The sequence below is a fragment of the Siniperca chuatsi genome, linkage group LG7, assembly GCF_020085105.1.
Source record: "Siniperca chuatsi isolate FFG_IHB_CAS linkage group LG7, ASM2008510v1, whole genome shotgun sequence".
Classification (NCBI taxonomy): domain Eukaryota; kingdom Metazoa; phylum Chordata; class Actinopteri; order Centrarchiformes; family Sinipercidae; genus Siniperca; species Siniperca chuatsi.
In genome coordinates, this window is record NC_058048.1 from 11,204,408 (window position 1) to 11,230,625 (window position 26,218).

Sequence of the window (26,218 nt, forward strand, 5' to 3'; positions counted from 1 at the left end):
CAGCAGATGAAGAAGCTCACTTGTCATGGAATTGGAACTGTTGAAATTTCCATTTTTCTGAGCACTTTCAAGGAGTCAGTTCATTCTTGACCTTGGAAACAGCAGTTGACAAAAAAAATCTCAAAGTCCATAATAATTTAATAAAATAGTGCCTACATTTTTCTCTTGAAGAGGCACTGAACTTGTGTCCCAATGATACTTTTGGTGTAAAGAAATTGCCACAGTCTTTGCCACTGCAGATGTCAAAGGCAAGGAATTTGTTTTATTTACATGTTAATTTTTTATGTCCCCCTATAATGGTATTCTCTTGTCTACATACAGTCCAAAGGCCAGGTGGTGCTTGTTTTTCCCCATTTCTAGCTCAGTTGACTGTAGCTGGAGATGACTTGCTCAAGAGATGTAAAGCTGTCTAGAAAGTCCTCCTCTGAGATCCCAAATTTAACGTACTGATGGATGTAGGCCCTGTCACAGAGGAAAACAAAATGGGAATGGAAAGTGACTAAGACATTTAATCCAGAAACAAAACAACTGAATAACTGGTTTCCAGGTGAACATTTCTTCATCAACCTAAGGGTATTAAAAAGAAATTATGATGCTTTTTACCTTTTCCTGAAAGTGATATTTAAGCATTTCTCTGAGTAACAGGACTGACTCACCTGGATGCAAACATATTCCAGGCTTTTCCCACCATGTTATCCAGAGGTCTGAGCAGAGCCTGACTGTTACTGACCAGCGTGGCAGATTTTTCATACTTATTAAAAGGCACTGGGGATTTCCACAAGCTGAAAGCTGCTTCTGATGAGAGCCAGGAAGTGTACAGGGCTGCGTCCTCAAAACCACCTGTGGACAGGACATAATTCACATCCCTTGTTCTGCATCTGATGAGTTACGAATATTAAAAACTGAAAGCTGCCGATGCTATTCTAAGACATTTTCTGTGTGATATGCATCACAGCATCTTCATGACGGATTTATCAGGTGTCAAATCAATGAGGGATTAAACCATTATTTATTTTTTTAAATAAAATCCATACATTTCAACCAGTTCTCTGACCTGTCTCTGCGCTGTAGACGTCTTTCCCTCTCAGTATCAGCAGGTTGGCCAGAGAGGTGTTAAAGCTGGGTCCTGTGAGACTCCTGGTCCCCCCAGAGCCTGCAGGTGCTCGCACCTGCCAGTCTATACCTGACACAGGACGAACACCAAGGATCCTCAGAAGTGCTTTACGATTTCATTAGTGACTTATTACAGGTGAGGGTGATTCAACTTCCACTTTCAGAACATACAATAACTTAATAAACATGCCATTATCTTCTCATAATAAACTAAACTGAAAGTGAAGTGCATGGATTAGATTTTGAAAAAACTTGCCTTCCTCCATCTTGGTGTTGGAGATGAGCATCTGTCGCAGGTGTCTGAGCGGGCCTGGCCAGTTGAACGTGCTGTAGGCTATGGAGGAACTGGGCATCTGAGGGATAGTACACACACTGAGGAGCTTGTACTCTGGGTGGCATGCAAGGGCGCTCACCAACTCACCTGAGAGACATTAAAGAATAATGCTACCATTAGGGTTGAGATGCGACAGAGTACATGCAATGCAAAGACTGAACGTATGAAGGTTTGATGTGATGATGTTGGCAGTTTTACTCTTTTTCTACCTATCGGTGTGGCTGGATCAGTGGCAGAATGATTTGACGCCAAGATAATGAGGACATGTGCCTTGAGTTCAATTTCCCGGTGTGCAGCTGACTTGAACTTGATTGACCAGTGGGCAAACCATGTCCATCCAGGTTAACTTAAAATGGGAATTGTCCAACAGGATGTGCATTTTGATTAGATGACAGCTCAGGAATTTAACATGTCCATTCATCATAATAATAATAATAATATTATACGAAAAAAAATCTAAACAAATGGGTCTTGAGCTGCTTTTTAAGAGTCCACAGTGTCCACAGATCTTAAGTCCAATGGGAGAGAGTTCCAAAGTTTAGGAGTTACAACCTCAAAAGCACAGTCTCCTTTTGTCTTGAGCCTGGAGCGAGGAACAACCAACAGACCCTGATCAGAGGACCTCAGGTTCCTACTGGTATTGTAAGGCTGCAGTAGCTCTTTAATGTAGGCAGGTGCCTTACCATGCAAGGCTCTAAACGGGACCACAAGAATCTTGGTCAGAAGCTGGGCAGCAGGATTTGGGACCACTTGTAAGCGGTTCAGGGAAGTCTTGCTAAGACAGGTAAAAAGGGAATTGCAGTAATCAAGACGGGAGGAAATAAACACGTGTATAATCATTTCCATCACGGCATCATCAGCTGTCGACACAATGTGCCTGAGTTTAGTGATGTTTCTCAGCTGAGATAAACAGGAGCGCACCAAACAATTGACATGCTGGTCACGACTCAAAGTCTGGCCCATGGAAACACCTAGATTATGGAGGGTAGGTTTAACAGAAGAGGATAAAGGGCCAAGACTTTCCATCACCTTTGGGACAAAGCCATCTGGGGCAGAAATAAGAACTTCTGTTTTGTCAGTGCTTTTCTGTAGAAAATGATCCGCCATCCAATTATAGAGTTGAGGCAATTCAGTAGAACAGACAGCTTTGAAACATTCTGAGGCTTAAACGATATGTATAATTGAATATGATCTACATAACAATGGTAGGAGATGCTTTTAAAATTACTTATTATCTGCCTGAGAGGAAGCAAGTACAATGCAAACAGCATTGGGCCCAGGACAGAACCTTGGGGAACAACACACAACAGAGAGTCAGTTGATGAGACATAGTTATGAGTCTGACACGTAGAAGGATAACCACTCCAAAGCTGATCCAGAGATACCCACCCACTGCCAGAGCCTCTCAAACAATATAATGCACTGAGATTTAATAATACCAATAAAGAACATTCTCCTGCATCACCCTGCATTAACAGGTCATTGTTTCTGTTTCTGAATGCAACCGACAGAAATCACACTGAAACTTGTCAAAAATGCTGTGCTCATCTAGGACAGCTGTGAGCTGATCACCAACCACTTTTTCTAAGACCATAGCTATAAATGGTAACTTAGAAATCGGCTTGTAGTCCTGGGGCAAAGAAAGGTCCAGATTTGGTTTTATGAGGAGTGGTTGAACAGCAGCCTTTTTGAAATAAGCTGGGACATGGACCAAGACACAGACCAGAGCAGGTATGGACCAATGGAACCAATAACAAGGAAGTTGGTACAATGTCAAGGGGACTAGTGGCATCGTTAACCATGTTATTAATAACTTTCCTTATTGTTATATGTTGGACTAAAGGGATTTTTGTGATTTTAGTCAAGTTGTTAGCTTTTTCCATAGTGGCTTTTCTTTTCATAATTTTGTCTGGTAGATTTGATCATATTCTTAATTTTCAGTGATCACGTCTTCATCATCGCCATGGTAATATTGCTGGTTAACAAAAACTTAATTAACACTGTTTTTTAACTGAGTTTACTTGAACTTACCTGAGACTTCAGTGCATGGTATGTAACCCTAGAAGACCATTGTGTATGTGTGTGTGTCAGGGTTCCTTCTATGGCTTAAAAATGTGGCCTCTTGAAAGTTGGTAAATAGACTACACCTACCACTAATCCAATGATATTCCAGGAAATCCATGCTCTGTGGGAAACCTGCCGTGTGTGTGCGTGTGTGTCTTGGCCTCTCTCACCTACAGGATTTCTGCTGTAGACTCCGTGGGAGTCAGCAGTGAGTGCGGGCTGCAGGACGCTGCCCAGCTGGTGAGCAATAACCCTGTTGACATCCCCGAAAGAGATGTGCTTGATGTTGAGCAGCTGGCTGCAGATCCTGTGCACCGTGTCGTTCTCGTGCACCAGGATGGCGTCTGACAGCTGGTAGAGATGAGCCAGCGTCAGCACAGAGTTGTAGTTCTGAACGATCACCTGAAAGGACGGGACGAGGAATAAAGGTTTAACAGCACATTATTCTGTACTAACATTAAACACTAGCCGCTTGACAGCAGTCTCCGTACCTCGCCAGTCCCGTACGGCCAGGTAAGGTGGTTGAGGATGAAGGACTTGGGGTAGATGTCTCGGAGACACTGGGTGACGTAGGTACCGACCCCGGACCCCGTTCCCCCCGCGACACTCATCATGGCCATGAGTCCAGCCAGTCTGTCACAGCGCTCCACCTCTCGCCTCACCAGTTCCTCCACCACATCTCTGTGACGAGGGCCGTGTACACAGAACCTGATGACAGTGATACAAGAAGCACAGCTTCCATTTCCATTTATTTCTAAACAATATGACTACATTCACATTACAAGTTACATTTAACATGATTTAAGCATGAAAGTTCATTCTTAACCCTGGAAATAGAAGTTTGACAAAACAATCCCAAGAATTAACTTTGATGCATAATTTCAGAGCGCAGTCCTTTCAGTTATTTTTCAAGCAACAACTTTCGCTGCTTCCAGATTCTCAAATGTGAGGATTTGATGCTTTTCTTTGTCATAAATAGATAATAAACTGAATATCTTTGGGTGTTGGACTGTTGGTCAGCCAAAACAAGACATTTGAAGACATGAGCTCTGACAGAATATAATAGGCTTTTCTTTTTTTAAACAATTTTCTAGCATTTATTAGACAAAATGATTAAATCGATTGATAGAGACAGTATCTGCAGATTAATCCATAATGAGACGATAAGTCCTTAAAGTGCTATGGATGAAATAATGACAGCTACTGAGTTTGCAAGGCAACAGAGCCGTCTCCATGACAACTGAGCAAACCAACCCTGATATGGTTGAGGGGGGGGGCATTGAGTTGGGACTGATTTGACATGATTACAAAATGACACACTTAACTGTGATGCTCCTGTTACTATAGCAACAGCAGTCTAAATGGTCCTTACCCACTAGCCCAGTTGTTTCCAGAGCCCTGCTTCTGGCTGAAGTGTGAAGTTTCTCCATACCTCCACCTGCCGGATTTTGCAGCCCTGCTGATACTCTGGTTGATCACTTTGGGCTCCATGTCGACCAGCACCGCCCTGGCTACAGGGTCTGGTTAATAATAGACAGGTAAACAGGTGTGCAAACATATTTAATCCAGAAAAGGGGAACAGAGAACAGGTGTCTTACCTCCATGTGTGGTTTGGTAGAAGAACCGCTCACAGCTGGCAGCGCTGTACGCTTTCCTCTGTCCCTCGTGAGCATCGTTGCAGATGATGTCAAACAGCTCATGACCCACCTGGTTACCACACTGACCGAGCTGAACTGTTACTATGGACATTTTTCACGCATGCAAAGGGTGAGGACTTTGCAGAAGGATCGATAGTTTTCCGATCAGAGTATGAGAGCATACCGTCTGAACTGCACCGGTGAATTCACGCTGCGGGTGTCCGGTTTCATGACTGCGTCCACGGAGCTGATGGTATGTTGTTTGAAAGAGGTGCCCATACTCTTCGTCTTCCGCTTCCTCTTCTTCTTCTTTAATTTTACTGGCGGGCTACAAACCAATGTTAAAGGTAAGTCCTGCATGCCGCCACCTACTGTATCGGAGTGTGTAACATCATGATTTTAACCAAAATCTAACTATAAAGAATTTATATTCTAGATATTAAACCTGTTTCTTTTGCATATTTGAATAAAGCCCTTTGAACCCGTAACTGTTCATCCCCTGTCTCTAACAGACCTCTGATGCTCCACTCCCCGGCCTTCAGTCTTTCTCTTTCTACACTGAGCCTCCTGCATCCCATCAGCACGTGTTCAACAGTTTCCTTGCAATTACGAGTTTCCCACATTTATCTGACACTGACTTTTTCATGGTATGCAAGGTAGCATTGAGTCCTGTGTGTCCTAGTCTTAGCCAATAAAAGATAACATCTTCTTTCCTACATTTACCTTGATTATTTCTGACTCTGACAGATTTTTGGATTAGATTATTATTATTCTATCCTTAATGTCGTTATTCCAGATTTCCTGATTGCCCGTACTGTTGTCTGTCTGCCGCCGTAAATAAAACAATAAATAAATAAATAAAACCTTCTAAATAAAACTCCTATTCACATCTGGTGAATTGTTGCAACTTTTTTGATTCCCAAAAGAAAATGAGTAAATACATAACTTTACATTGGATATAGTATTCTTATTATTATTCGTTATTTAGTTTTCTGTTTTTTTGGGTTATTATTATTATTAGTAGTAGTAATATTATTAATGTTGGTTTTATTATGTTATTTGGATGTTTGTGATTACAATGTCATCAAAAACATAACGTCAACAACGTAACAGCTGTTTTCCTCAACGTGGATTTAATTGTATTTTTACGATGGTTTTAGTACAAAACAGAACCCATCCAAACATAACACATTCCGATATGTAGTAGCAGAGTATGTGCAGAAACCTGTGTTATACAGTATATGGCATGAATGCATGCCCTGCCCTGAGTATTTACAGGTGTTTCCAGAGACCGGAGTAGCTCAGTCAGAGTAAGGCAGTTATTCTGGATACAGGTCTTTTGATAGGGGCCAGGATTTGGAATAATATATTGGAGGATGTTTATTTAATATGTTATTTGTAGTGAATATAGTGTGCGCTGTTGTTTTATCACAAAATAAAACCAAATCGCTCAGGTCACCGCCCCTTTGTGGAGTGTTGCAGTGCGCATGCTCCGTGTAGTAGCCGGTTATGGCGGCGGTGTGTGCTTGTCCATGAGGTGGGGGACGCTTGCTATTCTTGCGGTCTGTGACAGAGCGATCCGAGCGAAGCGTTGCCATGGCTGGAGTGTTTGACATTGATTTGGACCAACCGGAGGAAAATGTCTCCGACGATGAGATTGAGGAGGTACTTTGATGGAAGATGTTGAACGTAACTGCGAGAGTTGTCACAGCAGAAACTCCTCATGCAGAGTAGCTAGCTGTTAGCCTGGTAGCCTGCCAGCCACCGCGGGCCTTCTCCTGCAGCCGGAGCTCTCGGGCCTTTTCAAACAGGGTTAGCCGAGGCTAATGCTAGCTCGCCGCCGTTAGCCTGAGAGCGATCATGACAGAGCTGTCACTTGTTCCGTCTTTATTTTACTAGCAGCGATAGCTAGTGATGAAATGCATGCGTTGTTAACGGTGTTACGCTTAAACACCAGCGCTGTCATGTTGGGGTTGTGCAAGCAGAGTCTTACTTGGCCAAAGCCGCTGCAGTGATAAATGTGGCTCGGTGTGCAACAGTTTATTTTGGCAAGACTGTTACAGAGTGAGACTGTATGGAGTCTAAAGCTGCTGCCTGTGTGTTTCTGTTCACACCGAGTCTCAAATGCAGCCGCACAACACTACTGCAGATTTACACTGCATTTACCATAAAATAACACTTCTTTAACTGATGTGTAAACACAGCTTTATGCGCGTGTCAAACTCTGGGCATCATCAGCTGCTATTATAGGAGTGGTACAGTGACCGAATAGGTGATACATACAGTTCAGTGTACAGTAATTATCTGCGCGCACACATGTACATATTTTTCATCAAGATAAACAATTTATGCTAAATATCTTGCATCATGTTGATGTTCATGTTGCATGGATTGGGCGACTCTTACACCACAGCAGCAGTTGTTTGTTAGTAGCACAGCTCCTGTGTGAATGTGAAGCCAAACACTTTCGTAAACAGCCGGATAGTTTGGCTAAACTTATTGTACCGTAGGATATAATGTAAGTTGGGCTCCAATTAACAGTTATTTTCATTATCGATTAATCTGACAATTATTTTCTCCGTTTATCAATTAGTTTGGCTTATGAAATGAAAATGAAAAATGCCCTTCACATTTTCCTGGATCCAAGGTGATGTCTTGTTTTGTTAGACAGTCCAAAACCCAGAAATATTCAGTTTACTATGACATCAAAACAGAGAAAAGCAGCACAATATTTGGCTTTTTTGCTTGAAAAATGACTCAAATCATTAATGGATTTTTAAAATAGTCGCCAATTAATCTTCTGTCGATTGACTGTAATGCAGTTATAGCTATTTCAGTAGTTATATGATATCATCTAAAGAAAATTTATTTATGAGATTTGAATAAGCTTGATGCTATATTTATTTGCAGTCGTTAACCTGTTTTATAGCAATTTATTTGTACAGGATGTCAAATATTATAAATGCTTTACTATCATTGTAGTTCAGTGTTTAAACTCAAGAAAGAAAAGGAATTACAGAATGTCCTACAGACTTATTGAATCAAAATTTAAAAAAAAAATTGAGGAAAGAGTGACAAAAAGAAGTTGCTAAATCAAACTAATTTCTGACGCTGGTGTGGATGTTCAGCAGCGATGTTCAGCAGCACCTTTTCTCTAATACAGTCCCTCCAGTTCCTCATCAGAACAAAAACGCTTAACAACTTGTGATTATGTCGTGTTTTTACTTTTCCTTTCAGGCTCAAATCAATGATATCATGGACCAGTGCAGCGGATTTGAGTTGTAAGTATTCAATATGTCCACCTGTGCTTGTGTTCATGTATGATTTTGCGATTGAATAAATGAAAGTGTGAGCACAATGCATTCAATGTGTCTCTGCAGCAACATGGACGACTGTGAGAAGATTGAGATATCAGAGGACAACGTCAATCAGGGGACGGAGAACATTAGACCGGAGTGCTTTGAGCTGCTGCGGGTCCTGGGGAAAGGTGGTTATGGAAAGGTACTTGTTGTACCCAGGAAGCAGCAAGTCTTGAGAAACGAGAAAGTACACTTAACATGCACATACTCCTACATATGGAAGCATATACGGGACTATATTCAAATGATAATGTAAACTTGAAAATGAAAATTTAATTCCACAGCAGCATTATCATTTTGCTCATATGTACGTGTTAATTGAGTAAAAAATTTAAATGCAGTAATCCAATTTCCATTTTCACATACTTGTATGGGCGTTCTATGACTATATTAAAATGAAAATGGAAAAGCTGTTGGACATTTAATTTTCAAAGTTGTAACCCGCTGTGCAGTGGACAATGTTCAAATGTTGTTCAAAATGAAATTTTCTAACAATTTGAAAATGAAAACCGCATTTGACATGTCACGTTCAAAGACTTAACCTGCTGTACTTTGGACAATATTCAAATGCAATAAGCAAAACAGCGCCCCCAGTCTTTGCATTTACTCGAAATGGAAATGAAAACTGTCAGCGCTCTCATCACGGCGGGTCTTCAGTTAGGATGTCACTTCTTTGAACATCTGCTGCTTTGTTCATGTGTGTAGTCCACGTGTGGCAGAAAGGCGAGAAGGCGGCCGGGCCTCACTGACTACTGCATTACTGTACAAAAACACAACCATATAACTGTATTCACTGATTTTGGTGAAACTAGCGATATGGTGCACTGAATTTGATGAATTTACTGTTTATCAGGCCACAAATGAGACAAGAATTGGGTTTGAAAAACGATAGGCGCTGCAGTGTTTCTGGGGACCAAGCCTCACAGATTACTGTACAAAAACACACAACTTTTATAACTTTATTCACTGATTTTGGTGAAACTGGATGATGATGATACTTTATTGTCAGATCGAGTCTGAAATGTTTCTTGCATCACAGCAGCTCCATTGGCAGCATCACAGAGATCATATTTTATGGAGAAAATATTTTCTGGTTTTCCCTCTGATGTCCCCCGGCTGCTCCGCCTCAGCTCTCGGTGATTTACGGAGTTTCCTAATGGACAGCTAGCCTTACTTGTTGCTAAAGTAACCTCTAACTGCTGCTTAACTAGTTAGCGGTCCCATTAGCTGACTCTGCCCCGACTGGGAGCGCAGAGCACCGGCTGAGTGATGTTGTTTACACCGTTAGCGCAGGAGCTTCGGACGGCTGAGAGGAGGAGATTTTCAGGGCCGACATGGAATACAGTACCGAGGTGATTTACAGCGGCTCCGACCAGGACTCTGACGACTTATTGCATTTGAATTTTGTCCACTGTACAGCAGGTAAAGTCTTTGAAAATGAAATGTCAAATGCAGTTTTCATTTTCAAATTGTTAGAAAATTTCATTTTGATTTAAACATTGCTTGCATAAATGGACATCAGATTACATTGTTTGTATTTCATTTTCAAATTTGAATTATCATTTGAATATAGTCCCGTATACGCTTCCATACCTACAAATACACACTTTGGAATATTTCCTTTTACAATGTGAAGTACTGAGTTATTTTGACTTGTAATTCTTTCAACTGTTGATTTGAGTGTTTTAAATACCATTTTCCCTTCTGTGCAGGTTTTTCAAGTTCGAAAAGTTGTTGGAGCTGCATTGGGCAAAATATTTGCCATGAAAGTTTTAAAAAAGGTACTTAATTTTTTGCCCTCATCAATGCCGAAACACAATCCTGTTTAAATCACTTCAATTAGAGTGATGTACAGCTGCTCTCAGTTTGTATCCTATGAACATAATTGCGTGCTTGTTATTACAAATAAACATTATGATGCTTCTGTCTGCAATAATGGCCGTCCTTGAAGCCAGTGGTGGGGTAAGATTTCACTGCTAGTTGGTAGATTGCCATCTGCGTTGCACTGCTGCAGCCTTGGCACTTAAAACTCTCTGCCTCAGCCCATTAGATTCCGCTTGATATTCACACTGCTTCTGCTTGATTGGCTAAAAAGACCCCAGTGACTCGTTGAAGACCTGCCAGATTTCAACCAGTCATTTCAATCATTAAGCTTCAAAGTGGTAAGCGTTTACTGTATGTGCAGCACGGCTTTGATAAATGCCTGTAGGCCCAGGGCCCGTATTTATGAAGCATCTCAGAGTACGAAATCACTGCTGACTTGCTTAAAATTCTCCGAGTCACACATATGCTGCCCAGCATTTAGGCTTAGGAGCACTTTATCAACTATCTCAAAAGAGGAAATTATTCATGTCTTTTCCAGAGAGCTGCAGAACTGTCCTAACCTGTTTGGAGTTCCAGCAGGTGGTTAGTGATAAGACAAATATGCAGTATACGTTCCAGAAGCTGTACAAATACAGAACGTAGAACATTTAAATGTAAAGATCGAATAGGACTAAAACTTCTTCATATTTAGATTTTGTCCAAAAATGGGCCCACTGCAAGGTTAAATGTTATTGCAGTTCACACTTAATTAAGAACAACTATAACGACAACAGCAATGATGTAGGATTTAACGGCTATGTTTGGCATTATACTACCTCAAAATGTAATTATTCACTAACGTGTAAATTGTGTGTAATTTACACGTTTAGGTCAGATATATTCTTAGTCTTTCTGTGCACGCAACTATCTTGTAATACAAGTGACATAATACTGTATTCTGTAATTAATTTAGTTTTTCCTGCTTCAGAAAAACAACAAGAAGTCATCTTTAATTATTATGTGTGTCATAAACCAGTCACGTCATTTACTCTTAAATGAGAACTTTGATGATGTGTGTGCGTGTGTGGGAAGGCTCATAAATAACTACTCTGAGGTTGAACTGCAGTGATTCTGAGAAGCTTGATAAACAGGCTCAGATTATACAACAGAAGTAATGGCCAATAGCATACTAGAGCAGTTACAGGCTTTGCAGTAGTGGATGACAATCAGTTTACTTTTGACAGTTTTTGGTCGTCCAGAAAAGTGAACAAAATCCCAGTTTGCGAGTGAGAAGGGGCTGAATACAATGCCTCATTCATAATAACAATAAGTGATCAAGAAATGTAAAGACTTCTACTGCACTCTTGAAATCAAAGGTCTTGTCACAGCCGCAGTCTGCCTGTTTGGGCTCCATCTGTTGTCGTAGTTCTAACACTCAAAGCTGAGACAACATTGTTGATGACAGGCAGCTCGTTAGCTCTCTGACAGACGTGGTTAGAAAACAGAACCAGGAGCAGTAGAGAGGAGAGGAACAGAGGGCACTGTACATATATAACCACAATAGTGCTCAGTCTGTTGACACCATTATACTCTATAGAATTGTAATCCACATGTGTATATATTTTAAAAACATGGTTTCAAAGCTTTAAAGCTTTACATGTCTTTGAGTGAGTAATAATTAAGGACTGTCACTGTCAGAGCATAACTTCTAATAAAAATGTAGAAGTAGCTTGAGCTGCCTTGTTAAACTTTATTTATTCATTAAACTAGTTTAGCAATAATTAAGAATTGTCACTCCTCTATCTCCATGACATAGTTGCCTAAATTGCCCAGTCCAGCTCTCAAATGTTGTATAGTGGAATACGTCTCTATTAGTCATGCAGGACAAACAGGCAAGCAGCTCGTAAGGCAGTGACAAACAGCCTGTTGACAGGAAATGTTGTTTGGAGCATTTCACATCTGCGTTGGTCAAAACATGCCCAGTGTTTCACCACTCTTGACTAATGTTGCTATGCTTCTTCGGGGTGGGGGGGCACCAGGCTATGATTGTACGCAACGCCAAGGACACGGCCCATACCAAGGCAGAGAGGAACATCCTGGAGGAAGTGAAGCATCCCTTCATAGTTGATCTTATCTACGCCTTCCAGACTGGAGGAAAGCTGTATCTCATCCTGGAGTACCTGAGTGGTCAGTACAAGAAATGCGCACATACACATACGTAGTAGGTCCCAAATACGCGCATCTCACCTTTCATCAACATGATGACTAGATACGCACCTCTTCTTTCTGCTTGTCTCCTCCAGGGAGGTCAGTAGTGAGGGTCAGCTACACAGCCTAACCTTTGGGGGTGGTAGGAATGTATGTATGTGTGTGTGCTGCATGTGTGTCACCCATGTTAACGGCATAAACGTGTTCACCTGTGCAGGAGGGGAACTTTTCATGCAGCTGGAGAGGGAGGGCATCTTCATGGAAGACACAGCCTGGTGAGCGGTGTTCATCTTCATATCAAACAGGGATGCGCAGTCATCTTGGCAGTATCACCATGGAAAATACTCGTTTGTGATTGGCTGGCAGGTGTCTGTTAAAATTGTCATATCGGTATCAGACTTGTGGATCCTTATTTAGAAATAAAGTGCTATTTCTTAGCATGAAGGTGATTGTATTTAAATATTTTCTTTGTTCCTCTGTGTAGTTTCTACCTAGCAGAGATCTCCATGGCTCTGGGCCACCTGCACCAGAAGGGCATCATCTACAGAGACCTAAAGCCTGAGAACATCATGCTCAACAGCCAAGGTGTGTGTGTTTGTATACATGTGTGCATGGGAAGAAATTAATTCAAACATTTCCTGCATGATTTGTCCAAAAAAAAAAACAGGTCTCTGTATTTAACCTTAAATCATAACCATCCATATGCACAAATGTCATGATTTAATGCAGATGTTTTTGTACAGTATATCCGCCACAAAGAGGTGTGAGAATTTGTGTTGTTTTCCTTCCAGGCCATGTAAAGTTGACAGACTTTGGGCTGTGTAAAGAGTCAATTCACGACGGCACAGTCACCCACACTTTCTGTGGTACCATCGAATACATGTAAGTCAAGTCAGTTTTATTTATATAGCCCTTCCTCCTTCAATCACACCAGTACTATGTCTCTGAAACACTTACATACAAATATGCTTCTCTTTCTTCTTTCACGCTAACTGTTGACTGGTTAACATTAGTTCATTAGTAAGAAATGTGCACTCACTTTGTTGCAGGGCCCCCGAGATCTTGATGAGAAGCGGACACAACAGAGCCGTGGACTGGTGGAGTTTGGGCGCTCTGATGTACGACATGCTCACAGGAGCGGTCAGTTAAACATTTACAACATATAAAAAAGCTTTCTACTTCACTCTTATTATTATGCGCTGTTATAAAATATGAATCATGATTTGGAACGTTCGAGTAACCCCTTCCTCTCTCTTCCCGCTGTAGCCACCGTTCACTGGTGAAAACCGAAAAAAGACCATTGACAAAATCCTGAAGTGTAAGCTCAGCCTCCCGCCCTACCTCACACAAGAAGCTAGAGATCTCCTCAAACGGGTATCATCTGTTTGTTTAAAGCTTACACTGCTTGTGTTTATCCAAAATAAATGTGGGGTTATTGTGTAAGTATTCTCCTTACATTTGTCTGCTGGGTGCACAGTTGCTGAAGAGAAACGCCTCGTCACGGCTGGGAGCGGGAGCAGGAGATGCCACAGAGGTGCAGGTGAGAACATGCTGGACGACACAACACAACACGCCAACTCTACCACTGAGCACTAAGCACCAATATACTGCTTTTATATCATATGCCAAAATTACAATGCCCTACAGAGTATGACTTGCAATACAGTCAAATGTTATTACCTGATATTCAGTGCAGCTAAAATAACCAGAGGGGAAAAGACAACGTTTTAACATTATGAATGGCAGTTTGCTAAGTAAGTGGGTGTAATGCTTGTTTGTTTTTTTTGCTGCAACCAGCTGTTCATACAGTAGCACTCTGTTTGTATTTGTTACCCCATAGGCTCATCCCTTCTTTCGACACATCAACTGGGAGGATTTGTTGGCTCGGAAAGTAGAGCCTCCCTTCAAACCTTTCCTGGTGAGTAACAGAGGAGCAGACCACAAGGAAATTCTGAATTAGATACGACTACTTGTAGTTTTAGGTGGGAAATTTGAGGATGTTAAATATTGAAATTAGATCTCTGTCAACTCAAATAATGCATAATTGAATTGAATAATCTTTTTTTTGTGAGCCCCAGATAGGGTTTGATTCTAGTTGCCTGCCTAGATTAAACCAACTGAATAAGTTTCAGTAACTGAACCCAGGTCTTCTCTTGTTTCAGACCTGCATGTTGTTAGTTGACACATATACTCATGTTGCTGCCCCGCCTCACCTGCGTTTGCCTTCTCTTCTGTCCTTGCAGCAATCAGCTGAAGACGTGAGTCAGTTTGACTCGAAGTTCACCAGTCAGACACCAGTCGACAGCCCGGATGACTCAACCCTCAGTGAGAGTGCCAATCAAGCCTTCCTGGTAACAATTTCCCCATCTTTAGTTTGTTTTTATTAATTTTGACAACTCGTTGATATTTTAAATAGGCAGTGTCGCTTGATCACAAAAGAAAACGTCCCAAAAAGTTCATGTTTTCAGGAACACGGTGAGAAATCACAGGACCTTTTTTCTTGCAAATGAATGATTGATAAGCTTGTACTGAAATGTTGCATTTCCCATTATTACCATCTGCTTTTCAGTACCAAACCAGTCAGATGGAGCTCTGTGGCCAGTTAGATCTGGATCACACTGCTGCTTCTGACTCCGTAATCGATCACTTCTTCCTCGCGCTAGCTCTGTCCCTCAAAGGCGAACCAGCACCAACCGTACCTGTGTTTGTCTCTGATGCCTTTGTCTTGTAGGGTTTCACATACGTCGCTCCGTCAGTCCTGGAAAACATCAAAGAGAAGTTCTCATTTGAGCCAAAAATCCGCTCACCTCGACGGATCGTGGGCAGCCCAAGAACACCTCTCAGGTATGTCGGTGTGTCTGCAGCAGGCACTTTAGAGACAAACGTGTGAAATGACGTACTGGTTGACGTCCTTTACTGCTAAACCCCATATTCCCACAGTGGGCCTTGGTCTAATTCCTGACATTGAGAAAACTGGCTGTGATAATTACGTATTCGCTGCCTTCATCTGTTACATAGAGGGGTTGCTTGTTTACATAGTAGCAACTACACCCTTAACAACAACCACTTATGGCATCTTTTTTATTTTTATTTAATCTTTATTTAACCAGGAATAAAAGACTCATTGAGATTAAAAATCTCTTTTTCAACAGTGTCCTGGCCATTTGCTAATACAGAAGCAGCTGTGTATTTATGAGGTACATTGGTTAAGATTAGATCAATTAGAAATGCTTTTTTAGGACATTTCAGATTAGGCCTGATGAGACTATCAACAATCTGAAAGAGATTTAGCGAGTCACAATAGGTTTTAAAATCATCAGATACTGGTTGTAGCCAGTTCCAGTTTAGATCTCCAATAACAACAATTTCGTTAAAATTTTATTCTGATAGCAGCTGCATTAAGGAGGGTAGAGCACCTCTGACAGCCGAAGGACAACAACAGTAATATGTGTGTTAGAGACCTCAAGATCAAAAACTAAAAACTCAAAACTCAAATTGCCTCAATGATGCAGAGAGAAGCATATTCACGTGAAACTTATTTTTTATATAGATTGCGACACCCCCGCCCCTTTTGGGTCGGTCAGTTCTATATACATTATAACCATGAATGCTGATATCCTTATTCAGAACAGTTTTGCTCAGCCAAGTTTCAGATAAAACGATTACATCAGTTGAGTGGGCCCAGATACGAATCGTATCCATTTTAGCGATCAAACTGCGTACATTCAAATGGATAAAGCCAAGACCAGTCCTTATATTAAAATCGGCAGGTGTGTTAAAACTTATAGTAGAATCTGGGCCTGGATTGGATTCCCTGAGATCAGTAACAACAGAACAATAAGACGCCTCATTTGAAGTGATTTAATGGAAGATTCTTTCTTAATATTTATTTCTCATAGAAAATCCATGCTAAATGCCACTGACCAAGTCCACAGAGCCAGAGGAGAAGAACAGAGGCAGGGGTAACAGTTTGACGCCTGGCCCACAGCCAGATGCGCATGTTCTCCTGCATGTTGTGTCCGGATTTACGAGCACTGCACGGGGAGTTGTCGGTCTCAAATCCACATCCTGAAAATCTCCTAAAATTTCACATGTCAGTTCCGGTCACCATGGCTGACTTTGGTTCTTGAAGACTGTTGAAATAGTCAGTAATATAGCCAAAAAAAAAAACCACATGAAAACAAATCTTCTGTGATGTTACAAATGCCTCCTCTGTTCCTCTCTTTTCAGCCCAGTTAAATTCTCAGGGGGGGACTGCTGGGCCCGGAGCCCCCTCCTCCCCGGCGGAGGACCAAGTGTCCTCCATTCACCTCAGGACCAGGCCATGGAGCTGTCCACCCCAGAGCAGATGGACGTCACAACAAGCTCCGAGGCTTCGGCCCCTCTTCCCATCCGTCAGCCTGCCGGGGTCAACCTGGCTCACATGAAGCAGCAAGCCTATCCCGTTGTGGCCAAACGGCCCGAGCATCTACGTATGAACCTATGACCCACCGCGCCTCCTTAGGAGAGTTTATTTCTTGACTCTTTTTTTTTTTTTCTTTGTTGATATTTTTTAAGAAACAAAGCAAAAAGATATGGATGCTAGAGACAATTAAAATCCAAAATTGCACATCCGCACACTACATATACTGTCACAACCTGGAGTTTGTGCGTGGGTCTGGGACTCCAGCGTGCTGCAGTTCAGTGCTGCCAACGACATCGCCGTCTCACCACTCCTCCTCCGACACCTCAGGTCTCATGACCTTTGTCTTCTGAACCTCTCTTTCTGAACTGGACTAGTAGGACCGGAAATCTTTTGAGGAGCTATAGCCTTTGTGCAACCAGGAAATCAAAGGCGATAATGTATCACACAGTATGCAAGCGATTTACTCTCAAATGCAGTCAGTCTCCGTACAAGATGACGTCCAAAGTTCTGCTTTGTGCTATTTGAATGAATGCCAGCGAGGAAATTACTTCCATTGGGAGATTTTGACAGTTCTTCTTAGATAAAAATGCTTCCTGGCTCTGAATGAAATGATATGAATTAGGTTTATTATTGAAAAAGATCAAAGAAATCATCATTGTGAGCGGCGGACAAGCAGAGGTTCTGGTATTGATAAATATAGCTTTATGTCTTACGATGTTTTACAAAATGGATGCATTAACTGTGCTATAAATCAACGATGAATCAGAGAGCCTAAATTAAACAAGAAATAAAACATGTTGACTTTTAAATTTCAGCATTGGTGTTGTGGATGGCTTGTTTGATGTTGGAACCATACTTCAATTATCTGCTCTTCAGGCCTACTGCACTGCGGGATGTATCACTGGATTAGTCGACACATCACCAGGCATAATTCAGCTTGATGCAACGCGCCTCACTTTCCCATCACCACCCAAAACATCAAACTGATCTCGGTGCTGCTTTGTGTGAGCCCACTCCGGCCGCCCAAGAGACTGTTGGCCTCGGCGCTGACAGGACGTCAGACCCCACCTGACCCCTGGAGTGACTTCATATTGGAGACTGTGGCACCAGTTGATCTGGACACTGTCTGCAGTTGTGGGGTTTAATGCTCCAAAAACTTGGGACAACACTTACAGCCTCTTGCATCAGCGTTCACTTGTTTAGGAGGGAAATTTTAGAAATCCTGAAAAGCAAGGAAAATTATAATAAAATGTAAAAAAAACAAACAAAACAGTGCATCGTGTCTTTGGTGTAGAATCATCTGTATTCAAAGTTTCAGGAAAAACAACTAGAGACCTCAGAAGTGTGCTTTTTTTATTACATAAGATTTGTTTTAAATCTCATCAACATTGCATCTTATGAATGTCTAAGTTCATTACGTTCATCATCAGAACATTATAGAGCACCGCTGCTAGCATATGTAAATTTCTCACTACACGGTCACCCTGTCCTTTTCCTTTATATGACTGGGGATTTGGACTCATCATTGTGTGATGTAAAAAAAAAATTAAAGTAAATCACTAATAATTCAATTCAAGTGTTGAGGTAACATTGTACGATAGATTTAAAACATTGAATCTTCTGTAGCTGAAATAATAGTTCACCACCTAAAAGCCAGTTTTTTAAGTAACTGATCTGAAACCCCAATCTAAAATATTATAAAAACTAGCGCATATGTTGCTGAGATGAACTGTCACACAGTCTAATCTGTCAAAGAAAACATAGTAGTGCTGCAAAAAGGCTCTCAGGATGAAGTGTTGTGATATTACAGTGACGTGCTGGCACAAATTAACATGAAAGGCCCAATGAACATCACAGCAAAGTCATGTAGTATGAAGTCTAGTAGGTGTAGGAGGCTACTCAGTGTGTGAGCTTAATGACAGCATAAGGGACTTCTGTGCATTTCACAGGAATCAGTGGCCAAAAGAGAAAAAAAACAGCTGCTACCACAGTAATCTGAAAACGCTTGACCTTTTATGTGCAGTTCACAAAGTCGGCACAAGAAATCTAACTATGCAAAATGAGTTAAAAAGTCTTATCCTCTCGTATCCTTACATGAACCCTGATTGTGTGCTTCAGCATTTACGTTGGACAGAGCAGTTGGATTTTCAATGCTGGCTTTAGAGAAAATACTGTAACATTAAGTTCTACGTACAATATGAAAACATAAACGGAGCATTTGCTTATCAAGTTTATCACCAAGGCTGCTGGTCTGGGATCTGAATTGTTCTGGGGGCCAGAAATCCACTGTATGTTTTCACTTGCATACTTTTCAGGCCGGTGTTAATGTCCCACTCAGATGGGCTCTGCCAAGGGATCTCTGATCTACACTGCAAACGTGTATAAATTAGGACTCCTGTAATAGTTTGTTAAAAGTATACAGTATATTGGCCTTTCACATATGATGTGTCTCAATAATAATGCATCTATAAAACTGGAAAATGCTGCGAAATATGCAAAAAAAAAAAGAAATATGCATGTATATAATTTGAATATTACTTTTCTTCTTGCAACTTAAAAATACCTTACCAACCAGGTGCCACTGATAACCAAGATGTTCCAACAGTTAAAAGCTGCACTTTTTAATATTGCTATTAAAGATTTGAATTAGTCCTATAATGGGTAAAAATTATCAGATTTAAGGCAAGTTTGAAAAAAAATTAAAGATTGCTCCAACAAAAAACTTTTAATATTTTAGACATCTCTGTTAATTTAACCATTGATGATATTTGTTATATATGGATATACTATATTATGCATAAATCACTGTGCAAATTGAAATCTTCATAAGGAATGTGTTCATAATTATGTAAAAACAGAGAAATAACTAAAGTAATGAAAGCAGTCATGTTTTGTGTAATCTACCAAACTATACAGTATATTACCGGAAACAGTGTTCCACAATGAGTATTCATCAGTTTAACAACTTCATCTTCAAATGACTGTAATATTCCCTGCCTTGATTATTTAACTATAGCTCGAACAAGGTTGGCTTTGAATTGTTGTTCTACAGACTTTGAAAAACTAAACAAGGCACAAATCACAAATCACTTCAGAGGAACAAAATATTTTAAAATTATCATTAAAAAAAAATTGGTTCACATCTGAGAAGTGAAAGATATTCTTCACGCTGGGTTTAACTCACTTGGATTAACAGATGGATTGAGTTAAACAGCATCAGGACAGTTCAGATAGTTGGAGACAAGTAGGAAATCGTGTCCACACAAGTGCATACAGTCAGTTTGGAGGAGTGCATTTGTATGCTTTGCCTTTTTCCCTTAAGTATCCTTTTAATAGAGTTTAAACGGTGACTGGTCAGGAAGGTAAACAAGTCAGAGTCTGAAATGCTGAGTTTACTAAAGCTCAAAGTTATTTGGGGCAAAAGGCAAAACCTGCACAGAATTCTACAATCTGGCTATCCAAGCAGGTTAAAACAAACCCAGAAAACGATTTGAACATACTCTTTGACCCAGCTCTGGTTTGGTAAGGCTGTTTTGAGCAGCAGAATATGGTTTCAGAACAAAACAAAAAAAATATTTAGATTTTTCTACAAAAGTTCTTTGCTAGTCTGACTGGTTGTTTCAGTTTTCAGGGCACTGTTACAGTTAGCATGAGTGACGATTAGACGGCTTGTTACCACCGGAGAGACAATGGTGTCTTTCATGAGCTTTATGTACTTCAAGGTGACAGGGGTGAGAAAGTGTGAGAGCGAGTGTTTTTAACGTAGCAGCTAGAGCAGGACCAGAGGGACTAAACCAGACGGATGAGAGTGAAATAAGAGCATGTCCACCATTCAGTCGTTGTTGGAGCAGAGTATGCAGAGCTGCAGGGGGGAAAAAAAAAAGAGTCTGTGGTACTGATGATAGAGTGTCATCACTGATTAGCTCTGCACCTCCATGCAGCAGGGCTCTGTTCCTGCAGCCGCCTCATTTTCTTCCCTAACCACACCCACCAAGCTAAACCAATCACGACACACACCACTGACTCCACGTAGTAGCCGTCCAATGTTGTCACACAAGCGCCGCCCTCTTTAACGCACAGCTGGAGATGGGGACACGGACACAAAAGATTTGTTAATTTATCACATAACACCGACGTGCATATTTTCCCCTCACTCTCCCCATCTCCCCCTGCTTACTTACCCCTGTCTCCTCTGGAGAGCCGCAGCTCTGCCCGACGGCCCCCTGACACTCCTTAGAGGTCAGGGGATCCACCATCCACAGAGCCACAGTGGAGGGCCAGTTTCCACCGAGGTTAGTGACTGTGTTCAGCAGAGTCATGTACGTCCCGCCGATGAGGGGGTCACTCACTTTGGCATGGAAGGCCATGCAGGCCACGTACATACTGTACAACGCCACCTTGGGGTAGCAACATGGGAAACATTTGTTTTACCATGCTTACCATGACATTTAGACTTCATTCTCATCACATCAATTTTTTTTTTTAACTAATGTATTGATCCTAATGACCTGATGGCAAAAATCCATGGTCCAGAAAAAGAACATATATAATCAATTATTCCTGAGCCAAAGAACTACATCTCCAAATGAAACTACATATCCTAATGAAAGACAAATTAACAGAGATGAAAACGTAACCTCCCTCACTCAAAATATGCCGAAAATATAAACAAAACAAAAAGAAGATAGGAAATGAGACATGGTTGACAGAAAAAGGAAACCATGTTAACACTTGTTGGCCTTTATGTACCTGTACATACACAAAAATGAGACAGTAACAAGACTAGTGTGCCTACAACACATGGTTTGATAAATAATAGATTACATAGATTTGCTTTTAATCTCTACAGTAATAAAGACATGCTGATGTTAAGCAGGCATAATGTTTATACCATGTTCACCATCTTAGTTTGACATTTAGCACTAAACACAAAGTACAGCTGAGGCTAATGGGAATGTCATTAGTTTTGCAGATATTTAGTGATAAACCAAAGTATTGGGCAGATTAAAATTTTGACATGATGATGGTGCTAGATGAAAAGTTAAGGGATCACCAAAGTGTAGTGATGGGTGGATGAAGCCTTATGAAGCTTTGGGGCTTCCTTTTTATTTGTGCCAAATAAGATTTGAAGCTTCGGGGGCTTCAAACTCAGCAAACACAGTGACATCTGGTGGCTTGTAGAATGTATAGCAGCACTTCAAGACTGGCCTAAGCGCCACCACACCTCGCTGATATTAATACTTTTAGTCTCATGTGTGAGCAATAAAAGTCCAAGAAGCCTGCATGTTATTATTAAATCTGTATACTTTTGATCAGAAGTGCTGCATTAAATATAGATGTTATTGTGCAATATGTTACAGTAAAATAATTATGCGTCGTCCAAAAAGCCTAGATATAAACTATTTTTGCTGACACAAAATATGAATGTACCTTTTTGGTGTAGTTTAGTCCGAGTGCCACCGCGGGCTCATGTTTTTAAAATAACATGGTTGATATTTATGTGACATTTCATTAGAGTGGCAATGTGATGTGACTGGGGAGTGATATTCATTATTTATCCTGAGCGGCACATGGATGTGTGTAGAAAACTTCATGGCAATCCAACAGTTGTTGGAGGCATTTAACTCAAAACCACGAAATGTCAACCTCAAGAAGAAAAGTCAGGGGTTCACCAAAGTCATTAGGGTTCATCCTCTGGGGACCATGTATGTTTGTATAAAATTTCATGGCAATCGATCTAATAGTTGATAGTAGATATTTCAGTCAGGACCAAAGTGGTGGACAGAACGATCAACCAACAGACCGACAGCCATGCTGCTAGCATGGCTAAAAATGACAAATTGTGCTCAATCATAGTCATTTTAGCTCATTTCAGCCAGTTGCGATTATTCATCCTACGAGCAGACTTGGACACACTGTATATAATGTGCAGAGGGTCAATAGCCCTTTCTCGGTCTGGCACTGTCTGTACGTTGCTGAGCTCTGTCACCTGGAAAAACTATGATAAGGGCTGGGCTAGAAGCAGAAAAGATATTAAAGAGAGTAACAGAAACACCAAACCTGATGCACTGCGTAGCTAAGCAGCACTATGGCGTAGTAGTAAACAGGGAACCCTCCTTCTTGTTTTACACTGGGGGTCCACCACACCAGCAAAGCGTACTCCAGTCCTATGAGCAACCTGCAACCACAGAACAACAACACTCTGTTAGCTTACAGTTTACTGAATGTGTATAAGCATGGGTTCATGTGCCTCTGTGTGTGTGTGTGTGTGTGTATGTGTTATAACCTAAAAGGGAAGGCCCTGTAGAAGACATCCAGAGGTCTGGGCCCTGCTGTGTATTTACTGATGATCACAGGTAGTAGGATCTGCAGAGGCACCATGGGCACTGCCAACAATGCCAGCTGCTCCTTGGGAACTCCGGCCTCCACCAGCTTCAAACCTGTCACTGCATCTGCTGCAGAGAAGCCAATCTGAGAGAAGACACATGAGACGTCTTTCATTCACAACGGGTATTCATGTTAAGCAGCAAACATGCAAAAGCAACACTTTCAAAGTTATATTTCCAAAGTAAACCAAATGTTTATCAAGTAATGGTCAAGTACTTTAGCAGTGAGAAGCAGGACACAAAAGGTGAAGACTGTGGGCATCTTGATGATAGAGAACAGCAGCTTGTAGGTTTCCATGACACCCTGAGTCTCCTCATGCACTCTCCTCTTTCCTTTGCCATGCTCATTTTCCCTTTTAATGATGGCTACCAATGTTGTTGAAACCAGGAACACCACTCCCCAAAAAAACAAGAAGTCTGCAGCAGGAGAACAGAAAGCATTAAAAAACAGACCTTATTCAACTGATCACCCAAATTACTGTTCTGCTGTTAAGTATCACACTTTTTTTGTTTTTGTTAATCTATTAGGTCAGGGATAGGTAATACCTGGCAAGGTGACAATGCCTGTGTCCTTGGGCTTTATTCTGAGGTATTTGTTGCAGAAGTCTGCAGACTCCAGAGCCAGAAAGAGTACATTCCCCAGGAAGTAGCCAGCTGTCTGACCCACAGAGTTGCATGTAGAAGCATAGCCCACATTCTCTCTGGATAACATAGTGAGGGCCCAGCCATCCACAGCTATGTCCTTAGAGGCAGAGAAGATACAGATTGAAGAATGAGAGAGAAAATATCTACTTGAATGTATTTCTCTTCCTGAATATGTGTTTGTGTCACAGTGTTTATGATTGCCTACCTGTGTGGCTGCCAGAAAGGCGAGCATAAAGAAGACTGCAGTAAGAGTTACCACCTTCGGTCCTCCCTCACTCTGCAGCAGTGAATTGACCGTCATAGAAAGGTAGAGCATAAAGAGGCCCAGCAGGTACTGTGTGGGCACCAGCCATGACTTTCTGCAGAATCAGGTGGGAGGTGGGGGGTGTCATAGACGTTATCAGGTTAAAAAAAAAAACACAGTGTAGAGAAAAAAGGGCAGCAAAAATATTCCACACAGATGAAAACATCAACATTAACAGAATACACTAGTCCTTCTTACCTTCTACCAAACCTGCTGAAGTAGAGAGCGTCCACCAGTGGCGCCCAGAGAAGCTTGAGACTAAATGGCCAGAAGACAAAGCTGAAGAAGGCTTGGTCTTTGTAGCTGATGCTCTTACTCTGCAAGATCAGAGGAATGCTACCAGCCAGTCCGAGAGGAATCCCTTGCAGCACGTAGAGGAACAGAAGAAGCAGCACATTCCCCAGCTCACCACGGATCCCAGGCCGGACTCTGTGCCTCCTGTCCTCAGAGTCCGACCCTCTGATAAGACCGTCTGCTTCCTCTTCTACTTCTGGTTCAGAGGAGCTCGTCTCTCCTCTGTCCGTGTCCCTCATGTTTTCAGGTTGGAGGGCGGCACCTACCACCTTCCTCTGCCGCCCGTTCTTGTGTGTGATCAAATCTGAGTGCTCCATGGTGGAGCAGCGGGCATCAAACCTGCTGTGCCCTCAACAAATCTGCAAAAAATTATGAGAGAGAACTATTGAAACAGCTAAACTGACTGCTAATTAACTGCAAGTCTCTGAGGCCACCATGAATAGTTTCAATCATGTGAATCCCAATGTTTGGAAGGCACAGCCATAATGGCAACAATACAGTAAGTTATGGACAGACAGGCTGTAGCAAGAATACAGATACAATACACAAATGGATCAAAGTGCAATACAATATTGAAATGATAGGTTTGTGTAAGGGTTGTGTAATGCTAGTAAGTCTTCTAATTCTGAATATGCAGCTGCAAACAGCCAACAGCAGTGATATACTGACTACACTTGCTCAAACAGTTGTAGAAACAGTTTGCAAACTGGCCAAGTGAGTTTCTGACTGACTAGAATGATGATATTATGATGCAATCACATGTGCACTGCACATGACAGGGGAAAAAGAGCACATGACAGGCTGACACCTGTGCAATTAGTTTGTAAAAAAAATCAGAAATTGTGGCAATCAGTCATTAATGGGGTGAAAGGTGAAGGTGACACTTCCAGTGCCCCACAAAAAATCCAGTGTTAAATTAAAAATGAGGGCCCAGAATTCATAGAGCTTTGTAATTCATACCATATAGTATAGTACAAGGAAAAAAGACAAACTTACTGTGTGAAATAAGTCATAAACTAATGCAATGTGTCCACACTCACCCACTTTGACTTCATGTGTTAACTTAAGTTAGCAGCTGTCAACTTAAAATTACCAGGTGTTACGTTAGCCTAAAAATAAAGGACGATATATACTTAAATTAACAAAACGATACAATATTTATGTATGTTTTCCAGTAGATTAATTAGGGCACATATAAAGTCATACAAAGCACATGCATGAGTTGAAACAGTAAAGTGAAATCACACAAGCAGTAGATGAATTCATGCATACCTGGTGATGATGACAGCATGCCAAATCAAAAAAACAGAACTAAACGGCTGAATTAACAGAGCCAATCAACGGGAAATCGATTTTATTCTATGTTTATTCAATCGCAAATTCGTGGCATCTTAATAAAAGTAAGAAACACAGGAAAATTACTACCGTTTGACTTAAAAACAGATTACATCGGTGAACACCATACACAGTCAATGGTGAACATCAACACTGAAGAACCAGGAAGTGCGGCGCGTGCAACGTCTAAATGTGTCCGGCACCTACAGCTGACGTGTCAAAACTGAACTGAATGTAGTTTCCGCTTCAGTGAAAATACACAGTATGTCATACGGGGGGAAAACCTTACAGTAATCTTGTAATGAATGTTAGAAGGACTCTAAAATCTAAA

The 26,218-nt window shown here is 41.3% G+C and overlaps 3 protein-coding genes across 6 annotated transcripts; 1 reads left to right on the top strand and 2 right to left on the bottom strand.

Annotated features, from left to right (window-relative positions):
* Positions 1-242: 242 nt before the first annotated feature.
* On the bottom strand, positions 243-5,436 carry tubd1 (tubulin, delta 1). Its single transcript, XM_044201221.1, has 8 exons — positions 5,110-5,436; positions 4,884-5,031; positions 4,003-4,219; positions 3,682-3,913; positions 1,370-1,534; positions 1,055-1,183; positions 657-840; positions 243-462 (listed from the first exon to the last, which is right to left on the bottom strand). Exons 1-8 carry the CDS (start codon positions 5,258-5,260, stop codon positions 357-359), a joined length of 1,332 nt encoding a protein of 443 aa, XP_044057156.1. The 5' UTR covers positions 5,261-5,436; the 3' UTR covers positions 243-356.
* Positions 5,437-6,617: 1,181 nt separating this feature from the next.
* Positions 6,618-18,188, top strand: rps6kb1b (ribosomal protein S6 kinase b, polypeptide 1b). 2 transcript variants are annotated; one of them, XM_044202080.1, is made up of 16 exons: positions 6,618-6,813; positions 8,386-8,429; positions 8,529-8,649; positions 10,220-10,288; positions 12,350-12,497; positions 12,736-12,793; positions 13,003-13,103; positions 13,310-13,400; positions 13,568-13,658; positions 13,785-13,892; positions 13,996-14,058; positions 14,359-14,436; positions 14,762-14,869; positions 15,250-15,362; positions 16,418-16,480; positions 16,749-18,188. In XM_044202080.1, exons 1-16 carry the CDS (start codon positions 6,745-6,747, stop codon positions 17,002-17,004), a joined length of 1,581 nt encoding a protein of 526 aa, XP_044058015.1. In that variant the 5' UTR covers positions 6,618-6,744; the 3' UTR covers positions 17,005-18,188. The 2 variants fall into 2 exon arrangements, with proteins under 2 accessions (XP_044058015.1, XP_044058016.1); XM_044202081.1 differs by lacking the exon at positions 16,418-16,480 and having other exon boundaries at positions 6,620-6,813.
* A 71-nt stretch (positions 18,189-18,259) lies between these two features.
* slc33a1 (solute carrier family 33 member 1) lies at positions 18,260-26,116 on the bottom strand. Of its 3 annotated transcripts, XM_044202078.1 has the most exons (10): positions 25,825-26,068; positions 25,593-25,661; positions 24,457-24,911; positions 24,160-24,313; positions 23,856-24,051; positions 23,527-23,726; positions 23,210-23,394; positions 22,984-23,101; positions 21,105-21,320; positions 18,260-21,003 (listed from the first exon to the last, which is right to left on the bottom strand). In XM_044202078.1, the coding sequence occupies exons 3-10, from the start codon at positions 24,867-24,869 to the stop codon at positions 20,836-20,838; spliced, it is 1,650 nt and encodes a 549-aa protein (XP_044058013.1). In that variant the 5' UTR covers positions 24,870-24,911; positions 25,593-25,661; positions 25,825-26,068; the 3' UTR covers positions 18,260-20,835. The 3 variants fall into 3 exon arrangements, with proteins under 3 accessions (XP_044058013.1, XP_044058014.1, XP_044058012.1); XM_044202079.1 differs by lacking the exon at positions 25,593-25,661 and having other exon boundaries at positions 25,978-26,116; XM_044202077.1 differs by lacking the exon at positions 25,593-25,661 and having other exon boundaries at positions 25,825-26,071.
* Positions 26,117-26,218: the final 102 nt, after the last annotated feature.

What these genes read in the sequence shown, in the direction of transcription:
- tubd1 (XM_044201221.1), bottom strand. Translation starts at nt 5,260, where the DNA reads ATGTCCATAGTAACAGTTCAGCTCGGTCAGTGTGGTAACCAGGTGGGT. An exon ending in GGCCGTACGGGACTGGCGAG is followed by an intron (nt 3,914 to 4,002) that starts GTACGGAGACTG and finishes CCGTCCTTTCAG; the next exon opens with GTGATCGTTCAGAACTACAA. An exon ending in CTACAGCAGAAATCCTGTAG is followed by an intron (nt 1,535 to 3,681) that starts GTGAGAGAGGCC and finishes AATGTCTCTCAG; the next exon opens with GTGAGTTGGTGAGCGCCCTT.
- rps6kb1b (XM_044202080.1), top strand. Translation starts at nt 6,745, where the DNA reads ATGGCTGGAGTGTTTGACATTGATTTGGACCAACCGGAGGAAAATGTC. An exon ending in TTCATGGAAGACACAGCCTG is followed by an intron (nt 12,794 to 13,002) that starts GTGAGCGGTGTT and finishes TCCTCTGTGTAG; the next exon opens with TTTCTACCTAGCAGAGATCT. An exon ending in GTGCCAATCAAGCCTTCCTG is followed by an intron (nt 14,870 to 15,249) that starts GTAACAATTTCC and finishes TTTGTCTTGTAG; the next exon opens with GGTTTCACATACGTCGCTCC.
- slc33a1 (XM_044202079.1), bottom strand. Translation starts at nt 24,869, where the DNA reads ATGGAGCACTCAGATTTGATCACACACAAGAACGGGCGGCAGAGGAAG. An exon ending in CCTTTCTGGCAGCCACACAG is followed by an intron (nt 24,052 to 24,159) that starts GTAGGCAATCAT and finishes TCTGCCTCTAAG; the next exon opens with GACATAGCTGTGGATGGCTG. An exon ending in AGGCATTGTCACCTTGCCAG is followed by an intron (nt 23,727 to 23,855) that starts GTATTACCTATC and finishes CTCCTGCTGCAG; the next exon opens with ACTTCTTGTTTTTTTGGGGA.